The 27,253-nt window shown below is 47.8% G+C and overlaps 1 protein-coding gene across 1 annotated transcript; it reads left to right on the forward strand.

The window, feature by feature from the left end:
* The first annotated feature begins 292 nt into the window (after positions 1-292).
* Positions 293-13,928, forward strand: LOC308593685 (protocadherin-10-like). Its single transcript, XM_081206215.1, has 4 exons — positions 293-3,727; positions 10,183-10,235; positions 10,345-10,433; positions 10,781-13,928. The coding sequence occupies exons 1-4, from the start codon at positions 1,100-1,102 to the stop codon at positions 11,038-11,040; spliced, it is 3,030 nt and encodes a 1,009-aa protein (XP_081062341.1). The 5' UTR covers positions 293-1,099; the 3' UTR covers positions 11,041-13,928.
* The last annotated feature ends 13,325 nt before the right edge of the window (positions 13,929-27,253 follow it).

Here is a 27,253-nt window from a genome sequence, read left to right on the forward strand (position 1 = left end):
CTGGCGTGTCAGCCTGCCTGGACCACTCTGCTGCGGAAAGGTTAATGTAAAACCTGTAGAGCAGCCACACGGTGGAGCCTCCTTCCTCCAGGCGCTTTTCGCTGTTTCTGCTCTCGCCATCGGAGTCGGCGGCATTAGAGGCACTTGGGAACTCCGGCGGCCCGGGAGCGAGGAGGAGGCGTGTTGGCGGGCGGGCGGGCGGGGGTGGGGGTGGGGAGGGCGGGCGCTTTCTCCATGACTCTGCGCTGATAGAATCAGCCTTGATCCGGCAGTCTGGGATGTAATCCTCTTCTCTGGTAATTAAAAAAACAAACAAAAACGAAGCAGCATTACAAGGGAAACGGTGTGCAGGAAAATGTAATCAATTCTGTAGAAGCTTAACCATCTGTTAAAGGTTAAATCCATGCGTGGAGTCTGATGTCAGAATAGGGAGGATTTGGCTTTCGATGTGTTTGAGGGCTCTTTAATCTACCCCGGAGATGCTGCTGTAGCAAACAGGGGCGGGAAGAGAGGGGATTCCTGCCATCGCCGAGCGGAATGAACTTTCTTTCTCTGGGAAGAGACCGAAGCTGAGACACCCGGAGAGAGCAGCGTCCTCCCCTCCAGCGACAGCGAGCGAGACCGGCTTCGGCGCCAACTAGGGTTGCTGCTCTTCAGGATCCACAAATTCTCCGCCACAGCCAATTTGTTTCATCGGGGACTTCTAAGCTATCCTCGCTTTGCTGATAATACACCGCGCCACGCTGGGAAGGTACCTGACCTTTTCCCGCATGGAAATGATTGCAGCCTCCTGGGTATAAGAATTAAAACACACACTCTCTCTCTTTCTCTCTCCCCCCTCCCCACGTCGCTTCCGCCGGCTACGAAAGGGTTAACCATTCCGCCCGTCCTCGTCGCAGCCGCTCGGGCTCGGGCTCGACGGCGCTGTCCACCAATGCGGTGCTGAAATGGCAGGCGGGTCCTCCCTTGCCGGCTCCCCCTGCCAGCCGAAAGTAGTTGGAAGTCCAAGTCCATTGATGATGAAGACGCACAAGGGCGGGAGCGGAGGCTGCAGCTGCGGCGGCGACAGTGCTCTGCCGCGTCCGCGCTGAGCCCACCGATGCCTTCTCCCGATGGAGGCGGCGGGACTCCCCGCTGGGTGAGGGGTTCAGGGGGGGCCCGGCTCGGCCCGAGGCTGGCAGGCTGCGCCGGGAGTTGCGCGAGGCTGGAGCTGTTGCTCCTGCTAACTTCTTGCTTGGCTCTGGCTCTGGCTCCGGCGCCAGCGGCGAGCCAGCTGCACTACTCGGTGCCCGAGGAACTGGAGCACGGAGCCTTCGTGGCCAACATCGCCGAGGACCTGGGGCTGGATGTGTCTCAGCTGTCGGCCAGGCGGTTTCGCATTGTGTCCCGGGCGGGCAGCAAGCAGCACTTGGAAGTGAACCTGGAGAACGGGATCCTCTTCGTCAACGAGAAGATCGACCGCGAGGAGGTGTGCGAGGCCAGCGGGGCCTGCCTCTTGCACCTGCAGCTGGTCATCGAGAGCCCGCTGGAGCTGTACCGCGTCGAGGTGGAGGTGCTGGACATCAACGACAACGCGCCCAGCTTCCCCTGGCAAGAGTATGTGCTGGAGGTGACGGAGTCGGCGCTGCCCGGCGCCCGCTTCCCCCTGGAGAGCGCGCAGGACCCGGACGTGGGCACCAACTCCCTGCGCACTTACCGGCTCAGCCCCAACGGTTTCTTCTCGCTGGAGGTGCAGACCCGCAGCGATGGCAGCAAGTTCGCCGAGCTGGTGCTGGAGAGAAGCCTGGACCGCGAGCAGCAGCGCAGCCACCGGGTCTTGCTGACAGCTTTGGATGGCGGCATCCCCGAGCGCTCCGGCACGGCTCGGGTCGTGGTCACGGTGCTGGACGCCAACGACAACGTGCCCGTCTTCGATCAATCCTCCTACACGGTGAGTCTTCCGGAAGACGCGCCCAAGGGGACTCTGGTCATCAGGCTGAACGCCACCGACTTGGACGAGGGCACCAACGGCGAGGTGGAGTACTCCTTCAGCGGGCACGCTCCGCCGAGGGTCCGAGAGCTCTTCAGCGTGGAGCCCCGCAGCGGGCAGGTGCGCCTGAAGGGTCAGCTGGACTATGAGCGAGCCAACCTGCACGAGCTCTACGTGCAGGCCAAGGACCGCGGCCCCTCCGCCGTCGCGGTCCATTGCCGGGTCTTGGTGCATCTCGTGGATGTCAACGACAACGCGCCGGAGGTGACCCTCACCTCGGTCTCCACGCCCGTCCTGGAGGACGCGCCTCCCGGCACCGTCATCGCCGTGATCAGCGTGCTGGACAGAGACTCCGGGGACAACGGCAAGGTGAGCTGCGAGATCCCGCCGGACGTGCCCTTCCAGCTGCAGTCCTCCTTCCACAACTACTACACCCTGGTGACCACCGACCCCCTGGACCGCGAGGCCGTGCCTGAGTACAACATCAGCATCACGGCTCGAGATCGGGGCAGCCCAGCGCTGGCCACCAGGAAGACGCTGACCGTCCATGTGTCGGACATCAACGACAACGCGCCGCGCTTCCTGCAGCCCTCCTACAGCGTCTACGTGATGGAGAACAACGCGCCCGGGGCGTCCATTTGCTCGGTCAGCGCCCTGGACCCGGACTGCAAGCAGAACTCCTACCTGTCCTACTCCATCGCCGACGGGCAGATCCAGGGCATGCCCGTGGCCACCTACGTCTCCATCAACTCCGACAGCGGGCACATGTACGCGCTGCGCTCGCTGGACTACGAGCAGATCCGCAACTTCCAGATCCAAGTGCTGGCCCAGGACGCCGGCTTCCCCCCGCTCAGCAGCAATGTCACCGTCCACGTCTTCGTGCTGGACCAGAACGACAACGCGCCGGTCATCGTGGCGCCCGTGCCCCGCAACGGCTCGCTGGCCGTGGAGGTGGTGCCCCGCTCGGCAGACCCGGGCTACCTGGTGGGGAAGGTCTCCGCCGTCGACGCGGACGCCGGCCAGAACTCGCGGCTCTCCTACCAGATTGTGCAGGCGACGGACAGCAGCCTCTTCAGCGTGGCCTTGTACACCGGCGAGATCCGCACCATCCGCGCCTTCCTGGAGAAGGACGCGCCCAGGCACCGCCTTCTGGTGCAGGTGCGCGACAACGGGCAGCCGCCGCTCTCGGCCTCGGTGTCGCTGCTCCTCTCCGTGGTGGACAGCGTGCCCGAGGTGCTGTCGGACTTCAGCGAGTTCCCGCTGGGGCCCGAGTCCGCCTCTTCCACGCTCACCCTCTACCTGATCGTGTCCCTGGGCTCCGTCTCCTTCACCTTCCTGGTAGCCATCGTCATCCTCACGGCCGTCAAGTGCCACAAGGACCGGCTCACCCTGCAGGACTACGGCTGCTCGCTCCCGCCCTGCGGAGGCGGCGGAGGCGGCGGCAGCAGCTGCTGCTCCTGCGACCCCTCGGGGCCCCCGACGGACATCTTCAAGAACTCCAACCACATCCACAACTCCCAGGTCCCCTCGGGCAACAAAGGGGCCACCAACTGCGGGGAGGGTGCGGCCGTGGGGGGCCCTCCTGGCTACTGCTACAAGGTCTGCCTCACCCCGGAGTCGGCCAAGAGCGACTTCATGTTCCTGAAGCCCTACAGCCCGGCCGCTCCCAGGAACAACGAGAAAGTCCCGGACAACTTGCCACCAGCTCAGGGAAAGACGCCCCGCTTGGCCAATAATTCTCTGCAGCCCTCCAGCCAGGTAACCTCTGGGGAGGGAGGGGGAAGCTGTGCCAGAAAGTGTCCGGAAAGTCCCTCGAAAATGATTAGGCAACTCTACGCCCCCCCCCCCCGCCCCAGTCTTCAAAAAAATAAATCCGCGCAGGGCGAAATCTTTTCATTCCTGAGCAACTTTTTAAAGATAATTACCCGGCCCTTTGATCAAGTGGCAGCGTCGACATTAGTAACCATCAGACAGCAAAAAATTCTCCACCAGGCTTCTTGCCGTTTTAGTTAATTATTTTGAAAACGTCAGGCTCGTTTTAAATTAGTGGGACGAGCGGAAAGCGCTCAGAAGTGATACTCGAGCGCCCATTAAGGCTGAGACGAGGAGCGCGCCGAGGAATCTGGGACCGGCTCTGTCGAAAGAGATGACAGCTCCCCTCGCCTGACGGCCCCGCGGCTCGTCTCGCTGCTGCTGCTGCCTGCCTGCCTGTCTTTGCCCCTCCCTCTCTCCCTGGCTGCCTCCCACTCGAGGTCTCTCTCCCAGCCCGCGGGAAAGGCGCGAGGTTGGCGTGGGGGTCCCTGGCTCACCGTAAAGGCAAGGGGTCAACCCTCCCTCTGGCTGAGAGGAGAAAATCAGGTAGAGGCGAGCAACCAGCCTCCACTCACTTACTTGGGGGGAAGTCACACTGAATTCCCTGGGGTTTTCTTCGGAATAAGCGGGCACACGCTCTCCCTCCCTCCTCTCTTTCTTACGCACCCACGCACGACACACGCATCACATTCCATATCAGAGAAGAGAAGGGCTGCAGAGACGGGCCCAGGACACCGCAGTGATGGAACAGTGGGCATGTTGTAAATGCACCGCGCCTACAACTCCCCATAAGGGGCTCTAGCTTATCCTTTCTTCTGTCAGGGGAGCAATCCACCAGGCGGCTTTCCTGCTCAAGCCTCCTTGAAATAAATGACCAGGTCCCATTCTTTTCAATGGGTGTGAGCAGGAGAATTTCCCCGTGCGTGGTGCCCCTCGCTCGATCCCTGTTGGGAAAGGCGGCACTCTGTTGCTGCTGCTGCAGAAGCAGCGTTGGGCTTGACAGATCTTTCTGCCTGGGAAGGACCAGCCCTGCCTGGTGCTGTGTTTGGCTCCTTCAGAGGCGCCTCCTTACCTTTGCCACGATCCCATTTGCTGAGGACCCCTCCGCCCTCCTGGCACCTCTTGAAATTGATGCTGAGCTCCTGTCGGTGGCAGGCGAGCGGAGGGAGGTGGAGGCGCTTTGTGGGGGGAGATGAACGCCTCGCTGTTTCAAAGAGCGGATCCCTGGGCTGGTGTAAAAAAGAACAGAATAGGCTGGCTGCTGCGGGGAGAGGTGGGGGGGGGGGAGAAAAAACCCTTGACAGATAGAAAGAGATTTTTATGTCAACATTTGTTAAGCATATAAATGAATAACGTCTAATTTTTCCCGATGAAATACTATTTCAATAACGCGATTACCCAGGATGGACGAGGATGAAAGGCATAATCCACTTACAAACATTTGAAAACCACTTTTAACCATACAGCCCTTTTTAAACGAGCACAAGTCATTCTGCAGACAGGTCGTCTTCCTTTTTCACATTTTCGCTTGGATCGTTGGACACAGTTGTCTAATATGTTAATGCGATTTTCCTCTAGTCAGTTACAAACTCCCCCTAGTGACTTGATGTACGGAGCTGATTTCCACACCTCTCCGCCTCGGGCGGACCAAGGAGAGAGCAGCAAGGCCACAAAAGCTACCTGGCTACGGGGAGGGAGGCGGCTGGCGCTGCGGGGGCGGGGGAGGGTGAGAAACCTCTCACCGGAAGGATCCAACAGCAAGACAGAGACAGACAGAGAGACAAACAGGCCGTGGTCTCTCAGAAGAGATGGCATGAAAACGTATTGGGAGCATCTCCGGGGATATTTAGGGCATGAAGGATTGCATTCATCCATCCATTCCTCTTGAGTTAAAGGTTGGCATTTTACAGAGGAGGAGGAAGAGGCCCACGCAGCAGGATCTCCCAGCAAGAGGCCTGGGGGACTTGCCCTTCCCAGTTTCTCAACCTGCTGACTCCCTTGCAGGGCACATGAGTGGACGAGTAGCGCAGGGTGCGAGAAGCGCCCTCGAGGCCCGGCCTTTGTGCTTCAGAGAGGGCAGGCGATCTCGGAAGGTTCCGAGGCCGGGTCACCTTTCTCCAAAGCCCCCTCGCGGAAAAGAGGCGACAGGGCTGAATCCCCCCGCAGGACTCATTTCAAGGAGGGAGGACCATGGAGCTTGGCCCCCGAAGTCGCCCCTGCCTGATTCGCCCCCCCTCCCTGCTCTTTCCCAAGCCAGGCGCCTCCTGGTTCATCTCCTCCCGGGGCGCAGTGCCCCTGACCCGCCTGGCGAGGCCTCTCCATCCATCCAGGGTGGCACATTGGCAGGCAGGGAGCGAGGGAGGCTTCCTCCTCCCGCACCCAGTACGTGACCCCCATGCTAACGAGCAGGGGCGCTGACTTATAAAAAATATTGGGGGGGCCCATACCGGGGTCCTGCCGCTGGTTCGCTCGGGTAGCCGGGAGAACGCAGTTCGAGGTGGCGGTGTTGGGGAGAGACCCTCGCTCAGGGCGCCACCAGACTTGGCGGCCGGCGGACTATCTGGGGGGTTTTGGAGCGTATTTCGGCGGAGTGATTGGGGAGGAGGGGGCTTGTTGCTGGATTCTTCAGCTGAGCCGGAGATCCGCTGCTGGGGGTCCCCGGGCCGAGTTGTGAGCACGGCCTGCTGAAGGGAGATCCAGCCGATTGCGCGACGGGGACGGCCGGGGCTCTCCGGCTAGGGCGCGCGGCTGGCTGGCTGGCGAGGGAGCAGGTGGGGAGGAGGCGGGGGTCCTCACTCTCTTAGGAAACGCACCCGCGCGCCCGATTGCCACGAAGTCCGAAGGGTGCGTGTGTGGAATTAAAAAGCAAAAACAAGATACGGGCAGGGCAGGCAAAGAGTTTTCTGCAAGAGGATGGAGGGCAGGTTGAAGAGAAAATCACTCAGGATGAGACAGTCAAATCAGCCATGATAAAATGGGCTCAGGATATTGGGTATAACATCATGTTTGAGGACTGGGAAAGGTTATGGACCACCGGAATGAAATTCACGGCATGTAATGCCTTGAAGGAAAATATTATGAAAATGATTTATAGGTGGTACATGACCCCAGTCAAGCTTGCAAAAATATATCACCTGTCTGATAATAAATGTTGGAAATGTAAGGAGGCTGAAGGGACATTCTTTCACCTCTGGTGGACTTTTCCAAAAGTGAAGGCCTTCTGGGAAATGATCTATAATGAGTTAAAAAAGGTATTTAAGTATACCTTTCCCAAGAAACCAGAGGCCTTCCTCTTGGGCATTGTTGGCCAGAAAGTGTTAAAGAAGGATAGAACTTTCTTTATGTATGCAACTACAGCAGCAAGAATACTTATCGCAAAATATTGGAAGACACAAGATTTGCCCACACTGGAAGAGTGGCAGACGCAATTGATGGACTACATGGAACTGGCTGAAATGACTGGCAGAATCCGAGATTTGGGAGAAGAAACAACGGAAGAGGACTGGAAAAAATTTAAGGACTATTTACAAAAACAATATAAGTTGTATGAATGTTAAAAATTTACACGATTCGGAAACTATAGCTTCAGCAATTAGATTTGGGAAACAGGAAATTATATTTTAAGTAAGAAAAGGTCAAAATCTAAGGTAATACTATGTTTAATTTAAGATATAAGTAACTGATGAAAAGTATGTTAAATTTAGAGGTATAGTATTTGAAAAGTACAAAATAAGGTACGAAACAAGGTAATAATTTGCTGATATCTTTATTATAAAGAATGCAGGGTAAGGGAGATGCGAGGAAGTCCAGTTAGTTATATAAAAAATGTGTTGAATGGTTGGTTTTCTTTTCTTCTTTTTCTTTTTTTCTTTTTCTTGTTCTTTTACTTTTTTCTTCAGTGTATGTTTCTAACTTTGTATTTGAAAACTTAATAAAATATTTATAAAAAAAGAAGAAGAGAAAATCCTTTCGCTTTTCTGGGGCGCAGGGAAGTCTCAGAGCCGGAGGTTGGGGAAGGGACCCCCTTTGCTCTGCCCTCTTCTCCCGTCTTAGATTCGCATGGGGGTCCCCGCCCGAGCTTGCCTGGCCACCGGGCCACACAAGGGCCGCGCTCTACGCGGCGCACCTTGCTAGCCGCGCAGCTGTCCTCCGCGGCTGCGGAGCGGCCCTGCGCCGGTGCCCAGCCCCTCTGGGCGCCCGCTGCGCTGCCAATGACAAGCGGGCGACGTCGCGAGCGGGGAAGGCGTCGCTTTCTTTCCCGATCCTTCATCCTCCCAGTCTTCCAGCCCTTTTTTGGGTTGGAAGCTCGTCTCGTTCGCCCTTCTCCTTTCTTCACCCTGCGCGCAATTTTCCTCCCTCGTCTCCCTCCCCATTTCTCCTTCCTTCCTTCCTTCCTGACTGACTGACGGGCTTGGGCTCGGGCTCAGGCTCGGGCTTCGGGTCGGGCTCAGGCTCAGGCTCGGGCTCGGGCAGCCACAGCGTCGGCGGTGTTGGCGATCGGCGGCGCGGGGGGATGGCCCTCCCGGGGGAGCCGGCGCTGCTCAATGGGGTTGCCAAGGAGACAGGCCGGCCGCCCGCCTCCCCCGGCCCGGCGCCCCCCGCCGCGCCGGTGCCCGTTATCGAGCTGGTGCGCGCCAGGCGCCCTATAAAAGCCGCGGACGCGCCCACCGCCGCCCGAGATTATTGGGGGGGCTGAGCCCCCCCAAACGAATTTTTGAGGGGGCTCGGGCCCCCTCAAGCCCCATGGAGTCGGCGCCTATGCTAACGAGGCAGGCATATTAAGTCAAAGCGCATAACAATAGGACAATAATTGGGGATTTTCAAAGTAAGCCGAAGCGAGCGGCGCTTCCATTTCACAATCCAGCGAGTCTGACACCGAGATTAAAAAAACCCACTTCGGCAAAAGCCAAGTCGGAGCGCGCCCGAGAAAACGCAGAATACCAATGAGGGGGCCTCTTGGGAAGGTGCTCGGGGCTCTCTGGCTGGGGGGGGGGGGGCTCGTCGCCCCGCTGTGGGAAGGAGCGCAGCCCCGGCGGAGGGGCTCTAAGCGGCGCCTCCCGGAGAGGGTCTTCCGCAACTAATCTCACGCGCGGCAGAAACCCCAAAGAAGAGGCGGGGGGGGGGGGAAGAGACGCGGCTTCCCTTCCTTTCCCTTCGGGCGAGAAAAGACCCCCTCGATCAAATCTTTCTGATAAGCAGCGTCTGACTGAGAGGAGCCCAAGAAATCAGGTTCTGCTATGTGATATTCAAGCTGAGGGCCCCATTTTTTTAAATCTCTGCGTTTGAAAACAGGAAAGAAGTACCCAAAGGAGCGCTTTCTCAGAAAGTAGCTTTCACTTGTAGGCCGGCTGGTCCTTCCATGCAAGCACATCGCTTGATTCCTCGACTTTGCATTACTTAACACTTGAAGGATCGCAGCCGAGTTTGCTGAACAGACACTGTGGTGTCCGGGGTCCTGTAAGGTGTTACAAAAGTCCTTTCTGTGGCTCAGGGATGAGTCAGGTTCTCACAGACAGCAATTCCTGACTTCCTGCTGCAGGCAAGAGGGGATGAATTTGCATGCAAGTACCAACCCAGGGCCTTGTACAACGTTGTAGAACTCCCTGACTGGGACTCATGGAAATCAGGCCCCTGCTTCCAAACCAGGTGCTGTCTGGTTCATGGGCCCTGAAAATGACAGTGGCTTTTGGAGGAGCAGAGAACAGCCCAGCCTCCTTCTTTTCTGCCCAAGGGACACTTCCCTCCTGCCACACCATATAGCCTGACATGACCCACTGCTGTTCCTTGACTGCCATTCTCTTTCTTCCAGTTATCCTTAGTCCCAAGCATCCTTCTGCAACTCTCTGCTCCCTGCCACGAACCCCCCCATTCCCACACGCCACTGACTACCCACTAAATTGTCACACCTGACCAAGCAAGTTTCCGAATCCTGCCAGCTCAAAAACCAAGATGTTCACATCTCCTCCACTGATGGCTCCAACATGGTTGCTACCACTGCCACCACCTGTCAATGCTGGCAAATATCAAAGTCCTTGCTCTTCTCTGTACAATGCTTTATCTGTTCTGTTCTTCTCATAGCCCCACTGCATTATTTTAGAGGGAATTATGCAGGATTAGCCATGTGTATGGGAAGTAGCTGCCATTATGAATTTGCATCTTTGCTCTATTAAAGTCATGGCTTCTTGGTGCTGAAAGTAGTTAAATAATTTGCCTGAAGTGTGTACGGAAGACCCTGAGGGGGCCTAATTAGGCCTCTGTGCCTTATGTTTTATGACCCTGCTGTAAAACACTGCTAGCTGCTATGCCTATTGAAAACACAAAAGGCTAGCAGAACAGCATCCATTGGTCAAGTGTAATGAAGGCAGATATTCTACTCAACATCCGCTTTTTCTCATTTGCAGGTGAAACAACCCAATACAGACTGGTTGCCATCTAAGCAATCAACATTGAAGAGGTACTGGGATTGGTCTGGGTCATTTAGTCATAAAGCAATGGCTATGGAGCATGTTATGTGTTCTTACCCTAATCTTGGATAACTCTGTTTATTTGCTCCTCTTTTTTAGTTCACAGAGCCTAGAGGATGTAGGGGGAGTTCGTCGAGGAATCCAGAAGGAACATGACAGGTTGCGCACTTTGGTCACTCCAGTCTCTGGTGAGTTTTGATCCTTGGATTCCCAGAATAGTATTTAAGAGCTGTTGGTATACGTCCACCAAATGTTTAACTCCCATACTCCTTTGGAGTGCTCAATTCTTGCCATATTTACATTTATTTTGTTTTACTCGTTGAACTAAGCTATGGTGTGTAGATTTGTAGGGGTGGGTGGTTCAGTCCCAGCCCTTCAAGATTTTATTTTGCTGACTTAGGCACTTCATATGGAAGCTCAGAGATGCTATTGGGAACTGGATGGAGCATATCTCATGAATGGGACTATGTTTGATGTGCTGTGATCCCCCTGAGACTTTCTTTCTGTCAATAGATAACAACTTTCCTTTTCACAGAGCTCCAGAAGGCACCTGGTCCCTCAAACAGCATCTGGACACCTCGGTATGCTCCTGTGTACTCACAGCACATGTCTCCTCTGGATTACCAACACAATGTGTATATTCCGGGGACCCCTACTATGCCTGCCAATAAGGATGGGCCTCTGTTTCTGGATCAGGAAGCCAAAAACAGCTTCTCTACTTTTGGAAAGAGGAAGAAAATGACCACATATTGTGATATACATGACAACATGGTTATTAACAATAACTTGAAATAATGCTTGCTCTTGGTCAGTAGTGGGGGCAGAAGAGGACAGGGCGATGTCCGTGGTGCTGGTGAAGCAAGGCTGAGATTTCTGGACTTTGTCACCTGCACTGTTCTGCCTGGTACAAGTGGCTGAGAAGTCTTCTGTGCAAGCTGCCTTCCCTGAAAGCTTGATGATCTGTGAAAGACTGTGATGCTATGTCACCAACAGCAGTTGTAATTTGTGATTAAACTGAAATAAGTGCCACTGGACAGCAAGTGGTTAGTAGCTTTTGACATGAGAGAATTGATGAAAAGGAAACTAAAAGAATGTAGATTCTTTCTTTTTCATTTGTCAGGTCTGGTGAGGGCTCTAAGCAGGAAACACCACATGGTACTTTGATGTTAAGTGAAAAGCTTGTCTTCTATTGTAGAACAGGAATGTCTCAGGCGGTGGCAGGGGGAAGGGTATAGAGCAGGGATGGGACACCTGCGGCCCTCCAGATGTTGTTGGATTGCAACTACCATAATCCCTGGCCACTGGCCATGCTACCTGAGGTTAATGGAGACCAACAACATTGGTGGAGGGCACAGGTCTCCTCCTCCTGCTTTAGAGAATGTGTGTCTACAAAACAGCCATGCCCTGCACACTTCAACAGGTCTTTGTGCAAGAGCTCCATTTTGTAAAATGTGTAGTTTTCTTCTTCTTGGTATGTGTGAATATATCAGGTGCACTTTTGTGTGTCTCTCATCCTGTTAGCACATCAAAATAGCTGCAATGGAAAATCACAGAAACCCAAGAAAATGCTTGAGTTTAAAGTAATAGGGATTTATGCTCTCATCCAGAAGGAGGTTTTACTGCTCTAGAAAGTGTGAATAATTTCTTATTGGGAATGGGGGTAATGCCCAGCATGCAAAAACCAATCCAGCTGCAGTGTTTAATATTTCACCTAAAGATAACAAAATTAAGTGGTTTATTTTTTTTATCACACTCACTCGGATGTAAAGCAAAGCATGCCAAGTTTGGACAGGAAGTCTTTTCAATTGACATTAACCTTGTGGTTGGAAAGAAGGGGTTTCTAAAAAGGTTTTGTTTTGTTTAGAACAAAGCTTACACATGACTGAGGTTTGGAACAGAGATGAAGCAAGAATCTTACTACTTTTATCTCCCTGCCCTGCAACTATCTTTCTTATTTCATCATGGGGGCTTTGGTAGGGGAAATAAGACACAAACTGGACAGCCAAGATATTTGAGGGTCCAGCTCACTGGTTGGATGTAGGAGAGCATTTGCTTAAGGAGGGACCGTATTATCTTGTGAGTTTAATTCCCATGAACTGTCAAAAAGAACAGTGATCTGGGGAATCAGGGCAGTGTATACTTAATTGTGCACACAGACAATCCAAATTCTGCACTAAGGAAAGTGTGATCTGCACAAATTATGCACATTTTCATTTTTTTTTTTAATATTGTAGTGTTTACAGTTCTGCATACTATATTCTGGTCTTGCTTGTCACAGGGAGGGCAGGACTATGCAGGGCACTGAAGCCCTCATCCCAGCTGCTGGAATTCTTCTCCAGCCACCCCTCTGGCTTCTGATATTTCAACTGGCATTTCACATTTTCAACCATATCTTCATAATCATAAGGGCTGAAAACTTGCCTTTTCAAAAAAAGAAAACCAAGCACCTCAGGAAGCAAAATTCTGCACCCAGTACTGCATTTAGCATTTCTCCCAAGCTGCCCCAGGATGTCACGCACATTTCCCACACACTTTTGAGTGTATCTTCAAAGCCATAAAGACTGGATCTTTTTAAAAAATAAAATAAATAAAATAAAGGTGATTATTTCAGGATACCAAATTCTGTATCCAGTAATACATTCCACGCTTTTTTCCTGAGCTCTTGTGAAAACCAGGCATACACAGAGCTCTGCTAACACAATTTTTTAAATGGGGCAAAGCTGGATAGGCAATTCTGCAGCCCCTAAAGGGGCATCTTTGAAACTCCTAGCAGAATGGATGCATTTGTTCTCCCACAAGGACCTTGCAATCTACCAGGCTTAGGGGGGAAGGCTATGTTATCTTCCTTTCTGCTAGCAACTTATGTGGATGGATGTCAGTGCAATATCTGTGGGAGGAGGCAATTATGAATTTTCAAAGATGGCCAAGCTTTTACTGCTCTGCTTCACCAAGCACGGCTAATTTTAAAGGCAAAAGGGATCTTGAACACAAAGTCTTCACATTCTGAAATTGCATTGATAGAACATTGGGGTGGGAGTGCAGGAAGATGGTTCACTTGAAATAGAGGACCAATATCAGCATTTTCTTAAAGAGGCACGTCCTGCCCTCAGGTGTCTATCAGAAGATGGAGCCCCCTTCATCATCATCATCATGAAAATAATATTTTTTATTTACATCCCACCCATCTGGCTGGGTTGCCCAGCCTCTCTGGGCAGCTTCCAACACATATAAAACACCAAGCATTAATAATAACAATCTGACCCAATTTAAAAAGTCGTAATAACTTTAAAATAAACAACTTATATCAAATAAAGCAATATTCAATAATCCATTAGAATCTAATAGTAAACAGTAAAATTAAACTTCAGCAAATAATCACTACTACAGATAGTGTAACTGGTCATATTTTCCTCCTGTTGATTCGTCATATATGTTGCTTCCTCTTTAGTTGTGTGCACCTACAATTTGGGGTATGCACTGCGTTTTTCTCCACACATTTAAGGATTTTAAGTTGCAGCTGAATTGGCTGTAGGCAAGTGAGGGTAGCTAGGGGGCCACAAAGCACCAGAGGTCTGTCTGCTAGTACACTACGTAGGATAACACTGGTACTGGATCCCAGGGCATAGGTAGCTCAGACCACACAGAAGCCAACAGGGGATGTTGGAGGATGGAAGAGAGAAAGAGGTGAAGCACTCGCCTGAGTCTCTCTGTGCTTGCAGTGGCAAGTAGGATGGCCCTGCACTTTCTTTTTACCAGTACTGCATCCTCTTTGTAAGGCTAGTGGGGAATCAAAGGCAAGTGAAAAGGCCATGGGTAGAATTCTGCCCACTAGCTGCTGTCTGATCATGTTGTGAGTAGTTGCATGTGAGTGCAATTCTGGACTGTGGGGGAAACTGAAGGGAATCCCTAGGTTACCATCTTGCTCCAGGAATGTCCTAGATATGGGATATAAACCAGTAGAATGGCAGGCAGAATCTGAACTCAAGGCAGCCATGAGTCTTCAGCTCAAGATATTTGCTCTGTGTTTGTCTATGTGTGTTTGTAACAGGCACTTCAGATCTAGACATTTGTAACTCCACACTCATTTTTCTTAAGATTGGCCTGTGTGAGCAGTAAGTTATTTGTTGAACAGTTCAGTCTGAGAGGCCCATTTAAGATAATGCACAGGTGGGAATAATCTTTCTCGAAAGATACATTTTTTCCTGTATGCATGGAAACTGTGTTGACAAGTCTGCCAGAATCACAGAAAGAAAAATTGCTAGTATTTTTTGTTTGAATTATAGCTTATTGCCTTTTGAACAATACATGCAGTGCATGAAGAATTCTTTTCAAACAAGTAAGAAGTTTATTACACAATGTTTGATTTATACCAATAAAACTGTTCTTTAATAGTCCAAAATGGAAACCTGCCTTTTTATTTTGCTACATCAGGACAATTTGGGGGTGGGGGTGGGGTGGCTTTGAGGGTATGGCTTGAGAGCCCCTGAGCTGCAGTTCAAACAAAGCATTCTACAGCAGTCTTTTGAAGTGCAGTTACTTGTTGCAATTACAGTCTCAAATGTGAGCAATATTAAACTACTTCATCTTGTAGTTTTCAGGGAAGAGGAAATTTACTCTTCTCCTGCAATCCCTGCTGGGCAACTTTATTGCAGAATGATGGACCTTGAATGCCTAGACTGCTTAACTTTCACTATGGGTGAAGTTATCTCTGTACATATCTGGGGCACTAAGATTTCTGCTAAGCATGGCTGAGGGTGGAAAAAATGTTTCCATCTACAGCCTGAGGGCCTTCTTACAAAAAGAGGACTCCTGAGTGAGTTTGGGCTTCATCCTCTGGTCTGACAAAGCAAATATTTCGAGAGATAAGCCCCCCCTCCCCAGCAGAGCCAGGTGTGGGGTAAATTGCACCCACCCTCACAAGAATTGTTTAAACACTTAGGGGTTTAGTTGACTCCATCCTGGAATCCCTGGAAGAGGCAGCAATCTATTTCTATATTGTGTAGAAATAGAGTTACAGATTCTATATCAAATGAAATCAATGTTGGCAGCACTTTGAAGCACCCCACTGAGTCACACTGAGTCACACTGAGACGCCACACTTCCTTATGTAGTTTGCTTCAGAAACTCAGAGAATTATTTAGAGACTCAAGCCTGCCTGTGATCTGAGTGAGGGTGGCTAGGGTTTAGTTCTGACCTTAGAGGCTGAATCTAGAGGGGCAGCTGCCAATATACTTGGAGCCAGTTTCATTGCAAGCAATTTCCACTTGATGTGGCTTCAGTTTTTGTTGAGGTGAACTCCTCTAGCCTTTGTATTTCCCAAGATGAAACCTACAAGGCTTCCTTCATCATGCAACTGGGACATCATGGACACAACATGGACCCTTCCGGTCATCTCCATCACAGGTCCTTGAGGGCTAGTTTGTCCCATTGGAACCTGATGTATGATCCACTCACCTGTGGATATGCTTGGCAGCAATACAGCTTTGCCAAAGAGATATGGAGTATAGTATTAACAGTTAACACTTCAGCCACTTTAGCACTAATCCATGTTTCCAAATTCCAGTACAAATAAGATGACTTTAGAAGGCTCATATTCAGGCTTCGGTAAATATCCAGAGAAGGGATATGCTCAAGGAGACCTTGAGGTGATGAATGAAATCAAGGAAGCATCTAAAAAGGGAGACATTGTAGCTACGGGCAACTTCAACTACCCTCACATAGACTGGCTACATATGTGTTCCAGTCATGACAAAGAGAAAAAATTTCTAGACACCCTAAATGATGTTTGCTAGAACAGTTGTTGTTGGAACTGAGCAGCAGTGGTGTCCATACTTTTTTCAAAGAGGGCCAGATTTGATGAAGTGAAGGGCTGTGAGGGCCGATCAAAGTGCCAACCAAAGTTGTTGACCTTTTTTTAGGTCTGAAGTTCTTGACCTTTTGTTTAGGGTTGAATTTTTTTAGGATTTTACCCCAGGAAATAAACTGCCACAGGGGCCGGATTAAAACCAACTGGTGGGCTGGATTACACCCCCAAAATGGACTTTGGACATGCCTGGAGCAGAGAGATGGTGACCCTGGACTTAATATGGAGTGGTACCGAGGACCTAGTGAAAGATGTAAGTGTTGTTGAGTTAATTGGAAGCAGTGACCATGGTCATATTAAATTAAATATACATGTAAATGGCCATTTGGCAAGAAAATCCCAACATGGTCACATTTGCTTTCAAAAGAGGGATCTTCCCTCAAATGACTAGATTGGTATAAAGGGAGCTGAAAAGTCAATAGGGTCAAATCACTTCAAAATGCTGGGGAGTTGTTTAAAAACACAATATTAGCTACTCACCTGGAATGTAGACTACAGATCAGGAAAGGTACCATGAGGGCCAAGAGGACACCAGCATGGTTAACAACAGAGTCAAATAAGCTCCCATCAAAATTGTGAAATCTTGTCCAAATGGAGGAACAAAAAGAAATACACACTTTGGCAAAAAATAATAATGTAAGCAGTCAGCAAGGGATGCTTTAAAAAGAATTTGAGGAACACATTGCTGAAAACATTAAGACCAACAACAATAAGTTCTTTAAATATTGGTACATGCCACCCCAATCTTCCTCAAGGGCTGCATAGATTCTAGGGGTTAGACCTGGAAGAGGGAAGTATGGGGGCACAACAGGGGTGCAATGGGGCAGAACGGGGCATAGTGGGGGCACAAAGGGGTGGGGGGCATTCCACCAATATGCGCGGGGTCCAGGAATGGAACTCCCATGCAAAATGGTCACCGCCTGCAGTTTACTTGGACTTTCAAAAATCTTTTCACAAATTACCTCACTAAAGACTTATGAGTAAGCTTAGCAGTCAAGAATTAAAAGGAGAGGTCTTCTTGTGGATCAGGAATTGGTTAAGTTGCAGGAAGCAAAGAATAGGAATAAATGGACAGTTCTCCAAATAGAGAGAAGTGGAAAGTAGAGTTCCAGAGTAGGTATTGAGACCTGGGCTTTTTAACTTGTTCATAATTGATCTAGAGTTAGGAGCAAGTAGTGAGGCGGCCAAGTTTGCTAATGACACTAAATTGTTCAGGGTCATTAAAACAAAAAGAGATTTTGAAGAACTTCAAAAGGATTTTTCCAAAATGAGTGAATGGGTGATAAAATGGCAAATGTAAATATGATGCATCTTAATTTCACAGATATGCTCGGGGGTGGGGGTGGGGGCTAAACTGGCAGTGACGGACCAAGAATGAGACCTTGGGATCATAGTAGATAGCTCACTTGCTCATGAGTGTATTGTTCTAGCCAACGGTCATGATGAACTTGTGGCAATAATAAAATAGTACAGAACATCCACCCATAATATAAGCCAACATCCATGATGTAAGAGAGAGATGATATCAGTCACCAACAAGCTTAAATCTAGCTTGATTTCAAATTAAACCTCTGAATCACCAAAACAATTTATAGCAATTTTATCTAACACCCCCCTCCACTTTTTGCACCAAGTGCATAGAAGGCCACTCTCTGTACTAAGAAACTAGTGCTATGAGGTTTTTTGGGGGGTGGGGGGAGGGCTGTATGGCTGATTCCCTTCTAATTCCTGGAACCAGTAAATATTGAATTGCTGGAATAGGCAGGCCAGCTTCTTGGTAATGGCCTACGTATGGGTCATTATGGTAACAAGGGAAGTGGCTCTGTGCCAGAGGGTAAATGGGTGGGCCCACTCCTTCACCTGGCTGTTGGTGAAAAGGACAGAGGCCAGAGCTGTGTGAGAGAGCTGGAAGCAGGTGGCAGGCTGAAGCCTGTGAGGGGGAGACATTATTTCTGCTGGAATCCAAGGCTGTGGCCATGGGAAAAGCAATACTTTCTGTGAACCCCTCCATTATAGGCTCAGGTTGTACATATGTGTAAATAAACCAAATAACTTAAAGACACCATAGTCTACACTGTCCCTTATTCCGAGGAAACTGAACCCTGGGTAAGCGCCTGGAACCCCTGGAATCTCACACTCAGAGATCGGGGTGGTGTGCAACATTATTATTGTCACTCAAAAGAAGGCAAACCATATCTGCTTGAGTGTACCTGCCTGCTTGTGTGAACAAAGATTTCAGAAAGTGATCTCTTGGGTCTCTCTATAACGGGCAGGCTAAAAGATGACGAGTGATCTCTTCCACCTGAAGTTGGTCCCAAAGACAAAGTAGATAGCTTGATGAAGATATCAAACCAGTGAAAAAGGCAAATTTGATGCCAGGGATCATTAAGAAAGGAAATGAAGATCAAACTGCCAATATCATAATGCTCTTACCTATAGTGTGACTGCACTTGGAATACTGTTTACAGTTCTGGTTGTCTCACTGCAAAAATAATATTATAGAGTTGGTAAAGGTTCAGAAAGGGCAACCAGAATGATCAGGCAGAAAGGCTGCCGTGTTTGGGACATTTTAGTTTAAAGTAAAGATGAGTAAAAGGTGACATGATGGAAGTTTATAAAATAATTCCTGGCATAGAGAAATGGGTAGAGGAAAGTTTTTCTCCCTCTCTCACAACACACCCAATGATGGTGAATGTTGGAGGATTCACAAAAGATAAAATAAATGCAACAAGTAGTTAAACTATGGAACTCCTTCCCACAGAAGACAGTGATGGCCACCAACCTGGGTGGCTTTAAAAGGGGATTAGACAAATTCATGGAGGCGAGGGCTATGGATAGCTGTCAGTCACGATGGCTCTGCTCTGCTTCCACAGCTGGAGGCAGCAATGTTCTTGAATACCAGTTGCTGGAAGCCATATGAGGGCTCTTGTGCTCAGACCCTGCTTCTGTGTTTCCCACAGGCATCCGGTCGGCCACTGTGTGAACAGGATATTGGACTAGATGGGTGTGGGAATGTTTAGGGAGGCAGGAGAGGATATATTGTTTGATTATATCCTTTCCAACTTGTTACAGATAGGTAGCCGTGTTGGTCTGCCATAGTCAAAATAAAAAAATTCCTTCCAGTAGCACCTTAAAGACCAAGTAAGTTAGTTCTTGGTATGAGCTTTCGTGTGCATGCACACTTGTTCAGATACACTGAAACAGAAGTTGCCAGATCCTTCTATATAGTGAGAATCCTCATTATACATGACTAAGCCATTTCTCACCTTCTCACCCCTTGCCTTTTCCTGTAAGACCTATTACAGTCGTTAAGAGTCGTCAACAGGCTCATCTCAGCTATCTGCCAATCTCCCATTCCCACCACCCTTCTGAGTAATAACCCTCCCCACCTTCTCACTATATAGAAGGATCTGGCAACTTCTGTTTCAGTGTATCTGAAGAAGTGTGCATGCACACGAAAGCTCATACCAAGAACTAACTTAGTTGGTCTTTAAGGTGCTACTGGAAGGAATTTTTTTATTTTTCCAACTTGTGTTAACAAGTTCTACAATTTAGCAGAGTAACATGCCCCTTTTTAAATTTGCACAGCGGATGCGTTGGCTCAGGCTCGCTAAAGCCTCTAAAATAAGTTACCTGGAAATTTCCCCTTTAAAGGTAAAGGTCAGGGTAATGGTCAGGGACCCCTGGCTGAGGGAGCCGGCGTTTGTCCGCAGACAGCTTCCAGGTCATGTGGCCAGCATGACTAAGCCGCTTCTGGTGAACCAGAGCAGCGCACAGAAACACCGTTTACCTTCCCGCCAGAGCGGTGCCTATTTATCTACTTGCAGTCTTCTATAAAAGTATAAAAGAGTTTACTCACTCTTTCTGTTCACAGATGGATCCCAGAAGGGAGACTTAAGTTACAAAAGTAATATACCTGGAATCTATCCCATAAAGAGATAGTCCCTTTGTCCTCTCTTGGCTGGAAGCATCTTAGGCTCAGCAGACGTTGCTTCTTCGACGAATGTAGTCAGAGAGAGAGAGAGAGCGAGATGGTGGCCAGTCCTATGCTTTTGTTACCTGCACAGGTGAGGCCACGCCCACCTCTGGTCACATGTAGAGGAAGTGTGTCCCAGCCTAGGAGGAAACAGGAAGTTCCGACTGGCTGGTCCAGACACCCCCTTTTTATGTCCACTCTAGGGATGTTGTACTTGACTGCTCTGTGTTTCACATCTCACAATGGGCCTTTGGCCTGATCCAGCAGCCTCTTATGTTCATATGGATTTTCAGAATTTCAGAGAGGCATTCTCCAAGTGATATGGTGTGGTGATTGCAGTGCTATTAGTATTGCTAGGAGAGTATCACCCTTGTTTGAAATATACTGATCATTGACAAGGAAAGTGACTGCCTCCAAGGTATGTCAGGATCCAACCACACTCAGATTTGAATATTAGGTCTTCTGATAAATGTTGAACATGAGAATCCTGCATTCTTTTTTTTTTAAGCTTCAGATTAAATTCTTTCTAGATGTAAGTTGCAAACTAAACACAACAGCTTATAATTTTCCATCAGCTCTCGTGTTCAAGTGGGCTGTTTATCACCTAGCAGCAAAGCCCTGGGAGTAGCAAGAGTCATTTTCTCTAAGAATGCAAGCAGTGAATAAGTGTTGATGATCTGCATTGCAAAAAACACCACCAGCAGCAGCCCAGACCACAAACAAAATAAAAAACCAAAGCCTTAAAGGATTAGGTGACTATCCTGACAGCCATCAGGTGTTCAGTGCTTAAAAAACACACACCTGTGGAAGGCAGTTTCTGCTTAAGCTGCAGACAGGCAGAGCGGGCTCAATCCTTTTTAGAAGTCTGAGTCCACGAGAGCTTCTGCTTGCCATCTTCTAGGTGTCAGAGTTGATCTGATCTGCAAGCAAGACCCTCTGAAGGCTGAATGAGATGTTCAGCAATAGCCCCAGGTCACTACCAAGCAGCTGCAAAGCTGTGGGAGAAAGTACAATTTGTAGTGGAGAAGCAACATCTTTAGTGCAGATGATGTATATTGGGACAAATCACCCTAACTGCAAATATATGCTGATACAGTCTAAATTGACTGTGACTACCCATGAAAGGGATCACAGGGTCATTGTGGAAAGCTCAGTATGCTGCAGCTGTGGAAAAAGAAGTAAAAACTAAGGCTAGGAATTATTATGAAATAGATACGAGAAGAGCTAGTATCACCATCTCTGATGCAGCCACACTTAGAATATGGTGTACACTTTCTTTGCCTCTATGGATATGCTAGAAAATGGTTACTATGATATCCAATAAAGTGTCATAAAAAAGCTAATTCCATTTTAAAAAAATAATAATCCTGTAATCTAAAGAGTTGTCTAAGGAATCAGAATTGTAGAGTTGGATCATACTAGATCATACATGACAGATGGCTATCCAACCTCTGCTTAAAAACCTCCAAGGAAGGAGAGTCCATCATCTCTTACCAGAACCTGGAACCTACCACAGCTTCTTCCTCTTGCTTTTCAGGCAATGTTGTGGGGTCACCCTTTGAGGCATCCACAGAGGCGCCTCTTGATCTTGCTGCCTGAGGTGGTTGCTTCAATCTGCTTCTAGTCTGCCCTGGGAAGTGTCCCTTCTTGGTGGCCTCCAGAATTTTCTGAGTAGAGCAGGTCTCTTGTCAGTTGGGTAAGGGATGCACAGGGAGAGAAGTAAGAAGATGGTAGCATCATTTGAAGAATGTGGGAATTTCCCATTGTTCTTAGGATTTTCTGGTCTGGTGGGGGGGGGGGGGGCTTTAATATTTTGTATGTTTGTAGGCTATAAGCCTACAGCAGTGGTTTTCAACCAATGTACTGTGGCAACACAAGGGAGGGTGTTTGAAAAAGGGTGAGAGGCTAGCAGTTCTGCAAGTAAGGGGTGACATAACTGGGCTCCTGAGCCCCACAGGGGTGCCGCAGAAAGAATGCAGTTGGTCAAGGGAGCCGTGGACCCCAAAAGGGTGTAAACCTCTGGCCTAGGGTACAGGTATGTATGTATGTATGTATGTATTTCACTCTAAATCTTTGGGAGATGCTAAGGTAGTTCCATAAACAGAGAAAGAAGAAAAGGTGTCATCTACTCTATCAGAAAGCATCAGTATCCTTTGATTTGGTTTAGCTCAATAAATGTGTATCTCTTTTCTTAAGACAGCATGCCATTACTGAAGACCAGGGAACTTTGATTAATGATGAAAATCTGGTAACCTTTACAAGTTCATAAAATCAATTTACTCTGACCTTGTTTTGTCTTTTTTATCTGAAGCATTTGGTACTGGCCATTGCATGATGGGCACCTGGTCTTCTTTCTCTCTTTCTTTTGCTAAAGATGGCATTGTTATGAAACCAAATTCTTACCCCAAACAGAGCCATTGTTCTTTTTGAGAGAGATCAGCAGCCCCAGTTTACATGCTGTGCAGCACCAGCTTCTTCAGCTTTTTGAAAGACAAACCAGGGTTAGGCACGCAGGTCTAAAATATCTCTATGTTTGAAGACCTCCCAGAGGGGAAAAGAATGATTAAAAATGTAACATGTTAGACCCAACAATCCATTTATTTTTATATCCCTACCGAAAGCAAGTGCTGAAATGCATTCCGCTTGCGCTTGCTCTTAGTACCCAGGATATACAAAACTCATGAGGCTACTCTGAAATATTGTCAAGACTGATGAAAATTAAATATAGAGTGATCCTGCAATGTGCATTTGCTGAATAGCATGCTTGAAAACACCGCGGAGAACTGAAGGAGACTGATGCCCTCGTCCTATGGATACTCAAAAGCTGCTGTGGCTCACTAGCTCACACCAGTGCAGATACAGTGCCATTGTGCAGATACCCTTCTCTTTAGTGCGCTCATTTCTTTTGAGTGTCAGAAGCAGTATGGTTCATGCCTCCTTTGTTTCTAGGGCCATATGTGGCTGCAAGTCTCCAACCAAAAAACTAGAGTAGACAGCTAAAATGAGACCAGAGCTAGGTGACATGGGAAGAGGGAATCTAAAGTGTGTACGTCCTGCAAAGATTTAGCTAAGTATCTACGATCGTCTATTTGACTAATTAAGCCAGTATAAATGAAGATGGGAGCCAATTCTACACAAGTAGAATCACAGAACTCCTTTTGGGCACATCAATATCTTAACGTCAAGTCTATAGGTTAGGAAAAGCATGAAGAAGATGGGAACTTAAAATAATTAGAAATATAGAAATAGAAATAACCATTCCAGGTTTGTTTTTGTTTTTTAAAAAAGCCACACACACACACACACACACACACACACACACACACACACAGAGGAAATCGTGGCTACACATGTCTTCTTATATCTAGTTGTTTTTAGATGCCAGTGCCACTTCCACCAGGATAGCCTCTGCGTCTAAGCATATCCCATAAATAATCATATGATATGACCAAACACTTAGAACCCAGCTCCTCCCCGCACTGATCTTCATATTTATTATTCCAATTCCACTTTTAGATTTGTGCCAATCATTGTTTTCTTCCTGATACGTTAGCCTTGACCTTATTGCAAGGTATGATTGCTTCACATTGCTATTTATCCTCCTTTCCTTTTATTTTATGCTCAGCTGCAAATATCACATCCCACGTTGTCTACAAAGATAAAATGTTGAATGCGGCCTTTGTTGTAGCAGATCTTATAACTCCCAGTTTGCCTATAATGCATTTTCAGTCTAAAGTGGTGGAAATGTCACAGGTTCTGTTTGCAGTGTTCACTCTGCTGGAATGAATGTTTCTTGTTAGTGATAATACGAATTAATCAGCCTAATTATTGTGAGATGAAAGTAGACACCTTTGTGTATTGAATAACTTATGACATTTTTGTTCAAAGAGCACAAATCAAGCCCCAGAAAATAAATTAAACACGACCTCCAGTGCAGGCTTCACTTTGCCTAATGACTCTTCTCCCATGAAATTCAATGATGTACAAATCTTACAGTTAAATAAATGATAGATTTTAAACATGCTTTAAACAATAGCAGCATTTTTATTGCAGCCATTGGAATTCAAAGTGCTGCTCGAATCCCAAGAAGCAGGGCAAACAAGTTCATGCTAAATGAATTGAAAAATAAAATATTTGTGCAATCAGCCATCAGAAATACATTCAAAGGGTCCGGAGGCATTTGTGATAAGTTTCCCCCCCTTTTTATTTTATTGCTTGGAATATCTACAGCAGGTAAAATAAGAAGAGCAAGAGGATTCCAGAAAAGGTCCTTCTGATCATATCAAGTCTGCTTATTTTAATAATGCCCACAATGGAAAATATCATGAAATGGTTACAGAAATTCTTTATCATACCTTTTACTTATGCAGAAAAAAATTGTTATGTATAAAGAAAAGATAAGAGCAGAAAACCAGGAGAAGCAATTGTCAGCTGGAGGAAAACATTATAAAGTGCTAGCAGCATTTCAGATAGGTTGGGTTGGCAAGGATGGAAGAATGGCAGCTACATCTGAAAACACAAGAATTGGGGTTAAATTGAAGTTTGAACCTGAAGGAAATGATAGGCTGTCTATATTTGCTCTGGCTGTCTACATGCAGTACAAGCGTAATCATAGTTGAATTTTTTTTAGCTGCTGTAAAATATTTCAACTCTGATTATTCTTGTATGGCATCTAGACGGCCAGAGCAAATATAGGCAGCCGATCTGTCATTTCTTTCAGTTATTTATAGATGGGTTTACTCCAGGCTCCCCTAAATCTGTGTGAAATTCAGATCTTTTGCTATGCTTTTTTAGTGCTGCTAAATCCGGTTGCCTGAGCGGCTATGACCTAAGAGGCCCATTAAAGGTCTCCTAGTGAGAGATGGACACCTATTACCTGAAAAGGCAAAGGGCCCCAAAAATGCTTCCTGTGTTATTGGCAAGAACTGATAAAGTGTAGTGGCCAAGGCTGCAGCCCTAACCCCACTTACCTGGGAGTAAATCCCATTGAATTCAATGGGACTTCTCAGCAGATATGGTTAGGATTGCAACCAAAGCTGGGAAGCCCTTCAAAATGTTGTCCGTTTACACTAATGCCACACTAGCATTTTAATCTGTTTTAGGGAAGGTGTGCCTAAGACAATAAGTTCATTATTGGAAGATGGGGGAGAGTGAGTTGTTATGGGAACGGGAAGTTATGGTGCAGCCACGCAGGTGAGCCATGTGAGAAGATGTGAGTGGGGTCAGACCGGTGGACTTTTTTGAACTTGGATGATTTTTTAGCTTTTGAGGTCTGAGAATGTGGACAATATGTCAGGACGAGTGGCTCACTTCAGCCCTGCTCAGAGGCATGGTCCAAAACAGGTGCACTTGAGTTTCAGAGAATGCTCATCAAAGTTGGTGGGATGGGGAGGACAGAAGACAAAGCCAGGCCTGAGCACAGGTGCAGTTAAGTAGATGTAGATTCTAGACTTAATGTGATTAGCCAGCCCTATTTTGTTTAGTGGAGCCTTCTCAACATCCAGGGGGCTACAACAGGTACGCTATCAAGTCAGGCAGAGGTAAATGTCCAGTATAGCAATCAGGAGGAAAGTGGCAGGTTCCTCACAGCCCAGAAGCAAGCTAGTTCTGAGGTCCAGGTTTCATGTGATCTGGAGGTAATGGAGTCATCTGGCCATGATGTCACCTTTGAAGAACAGAACCAGGACTACTGTAAGAACTGGGCATTGGTGGCCCAGGAGATAAGGTGCTGGAGCCCTAATGGAGGACACCCTCCCATGCATCTTAAAACAATACTCAAAAGCAAACTGAGGACATATCTATCTCTGGTAATGTTGGTTTTTCACAATTAATAGTCCTGTGTGGAGATATTTTCTGTTGGTACCAAAATGGGATGGTTCAAGTTTCAGGGTAAGGGTAAGGAAACAGGATGTTACCACTCCCAGAAATTATTAAGTACTTCTAGGAATGTTACCACCCCATTTCCTTACACCAATTACGAGACGTGAAAGTTGACTGGAGGACAATAAATTCTCGGGTTAAGAACATAATTCGTTCTGGAGGTCCGTTCTTAACCTGAAACTGTCCGTTACCTGAAGCACCACTTTAGCTAATGGGGCCTGCCGCTGCTGCTGCTGCTGCTGCTGCACAATTTCTATTCTCATCCTGAAGCAAAGTTCTTAACCCAAGGTACTATTCCTGGTTTAGCAGAGTCTGTAACCTGAAGCATCTGTAAGCCGAGGTACCACTGTATTTTAAAGCTTTCAAGCTAGAAAGTTACAGTTTTGCACTAACTTGATCCCTTTTCATTTGAATCATGCATCTACTCTAAATAATGCTACATGCCACCCCAATCTCTGAGTGGTATGATTCCAGGGGTCAAGGGTCCGTGTTTCCTTTTGGAATGAGGCACTGAAGAGACTGTGGTGTCTTTATGATATATGGTTTATTTACACATGTATACAACCTGAGCTTACAAAGGAAGGGTTCAAAGTATTAACACTCTAAAAAGGTCTTGAGTCTCCCATAGCTGCAGCCTGGGATCCAAAAAGACCTCAGTCATGGCTCTGACCCTCCTTCCAGATTGCTATTTACAGACTAAATCCTCTTTCCCCTGGGTCACATCATCACCACTGCAATCCTAAACTCGATCCTAAAAACTCTGGCACTGTCTTCAGGCTCAAACGCTCTTGCCGTCTGGCACAGCCTTTGCCTTCTTAATGGCTCTTCACCTTGCCTTTGTTAAGTTAACCACTCATACTTAGCAGCCATTATCAGACTAGCCTGGCTATTAGGGAATTGGATCCCTGCTGGAATTTAGGACTCAGGGGGGCTGATTAAATTATAGTCTTTTACTGCTTCCAGGAATTTAGGGGAGTCTGCCCCCACCCACACAAACTATATCACTAATGATAATTGTTGAAGGTGTCAGGTTTCAGGCACAGATTTGGGATGCCCAGTTATTAAAGTTTATTGAAAGGAGATCATGGTGAAATGAGGGAGATGAGTGGGTATGATGCTTTATTTAACATCAATACTATATGGCTGGGATGTTTGAAAGATGTAGTTATGAAGATCTTGATCTTTTATTAGCTACAGCTAATACATAGCCCAGCTACAGCTAGGCTATGTATTGCTGCAAGGTGGAAATGACCAAGAATGCCAAACCTTTGGGATTAGTATAAAATGAG

This window comes from Podarcis bocagei (genome assembly GCF_964188305.1).
Source record: "Podarcis bocagei genome assembly, chromosome: 8".
Classification (NCBI taxonomy): domain Eukaryota; kingdom Metazoa; phylum Chordata; class Lepidosauria; order Squamata; family Lacertidae; genus Podarcis; species Podarcis bocagei.

Excerpts from the sequence above, each read along its gene's own strand:
- LOC308593685 (XM_081206215.1), top strand. The coding sequence starts at position 1,100 with ATGCCTTCTCCCGATGGAGGCGGCGGGACTCCCCGCTGGGTGAGGGGT. Across the intron at positions 3,728-10,182 it reads CTCTGCAGCCCTCCAGCCAG|GTGAAACAACCCAATACAGA; the intron begins GTAACCTCTGGG and ends TCTCATTTGCAG. Across the intron at positions 10,236-10,344 it reads AAGCAATCAACATTGAAGAG|TTCACAGAGCCTAGAGGATG; the intron begins GTACTGGGATTG and ends CCTCTTTTTTAG.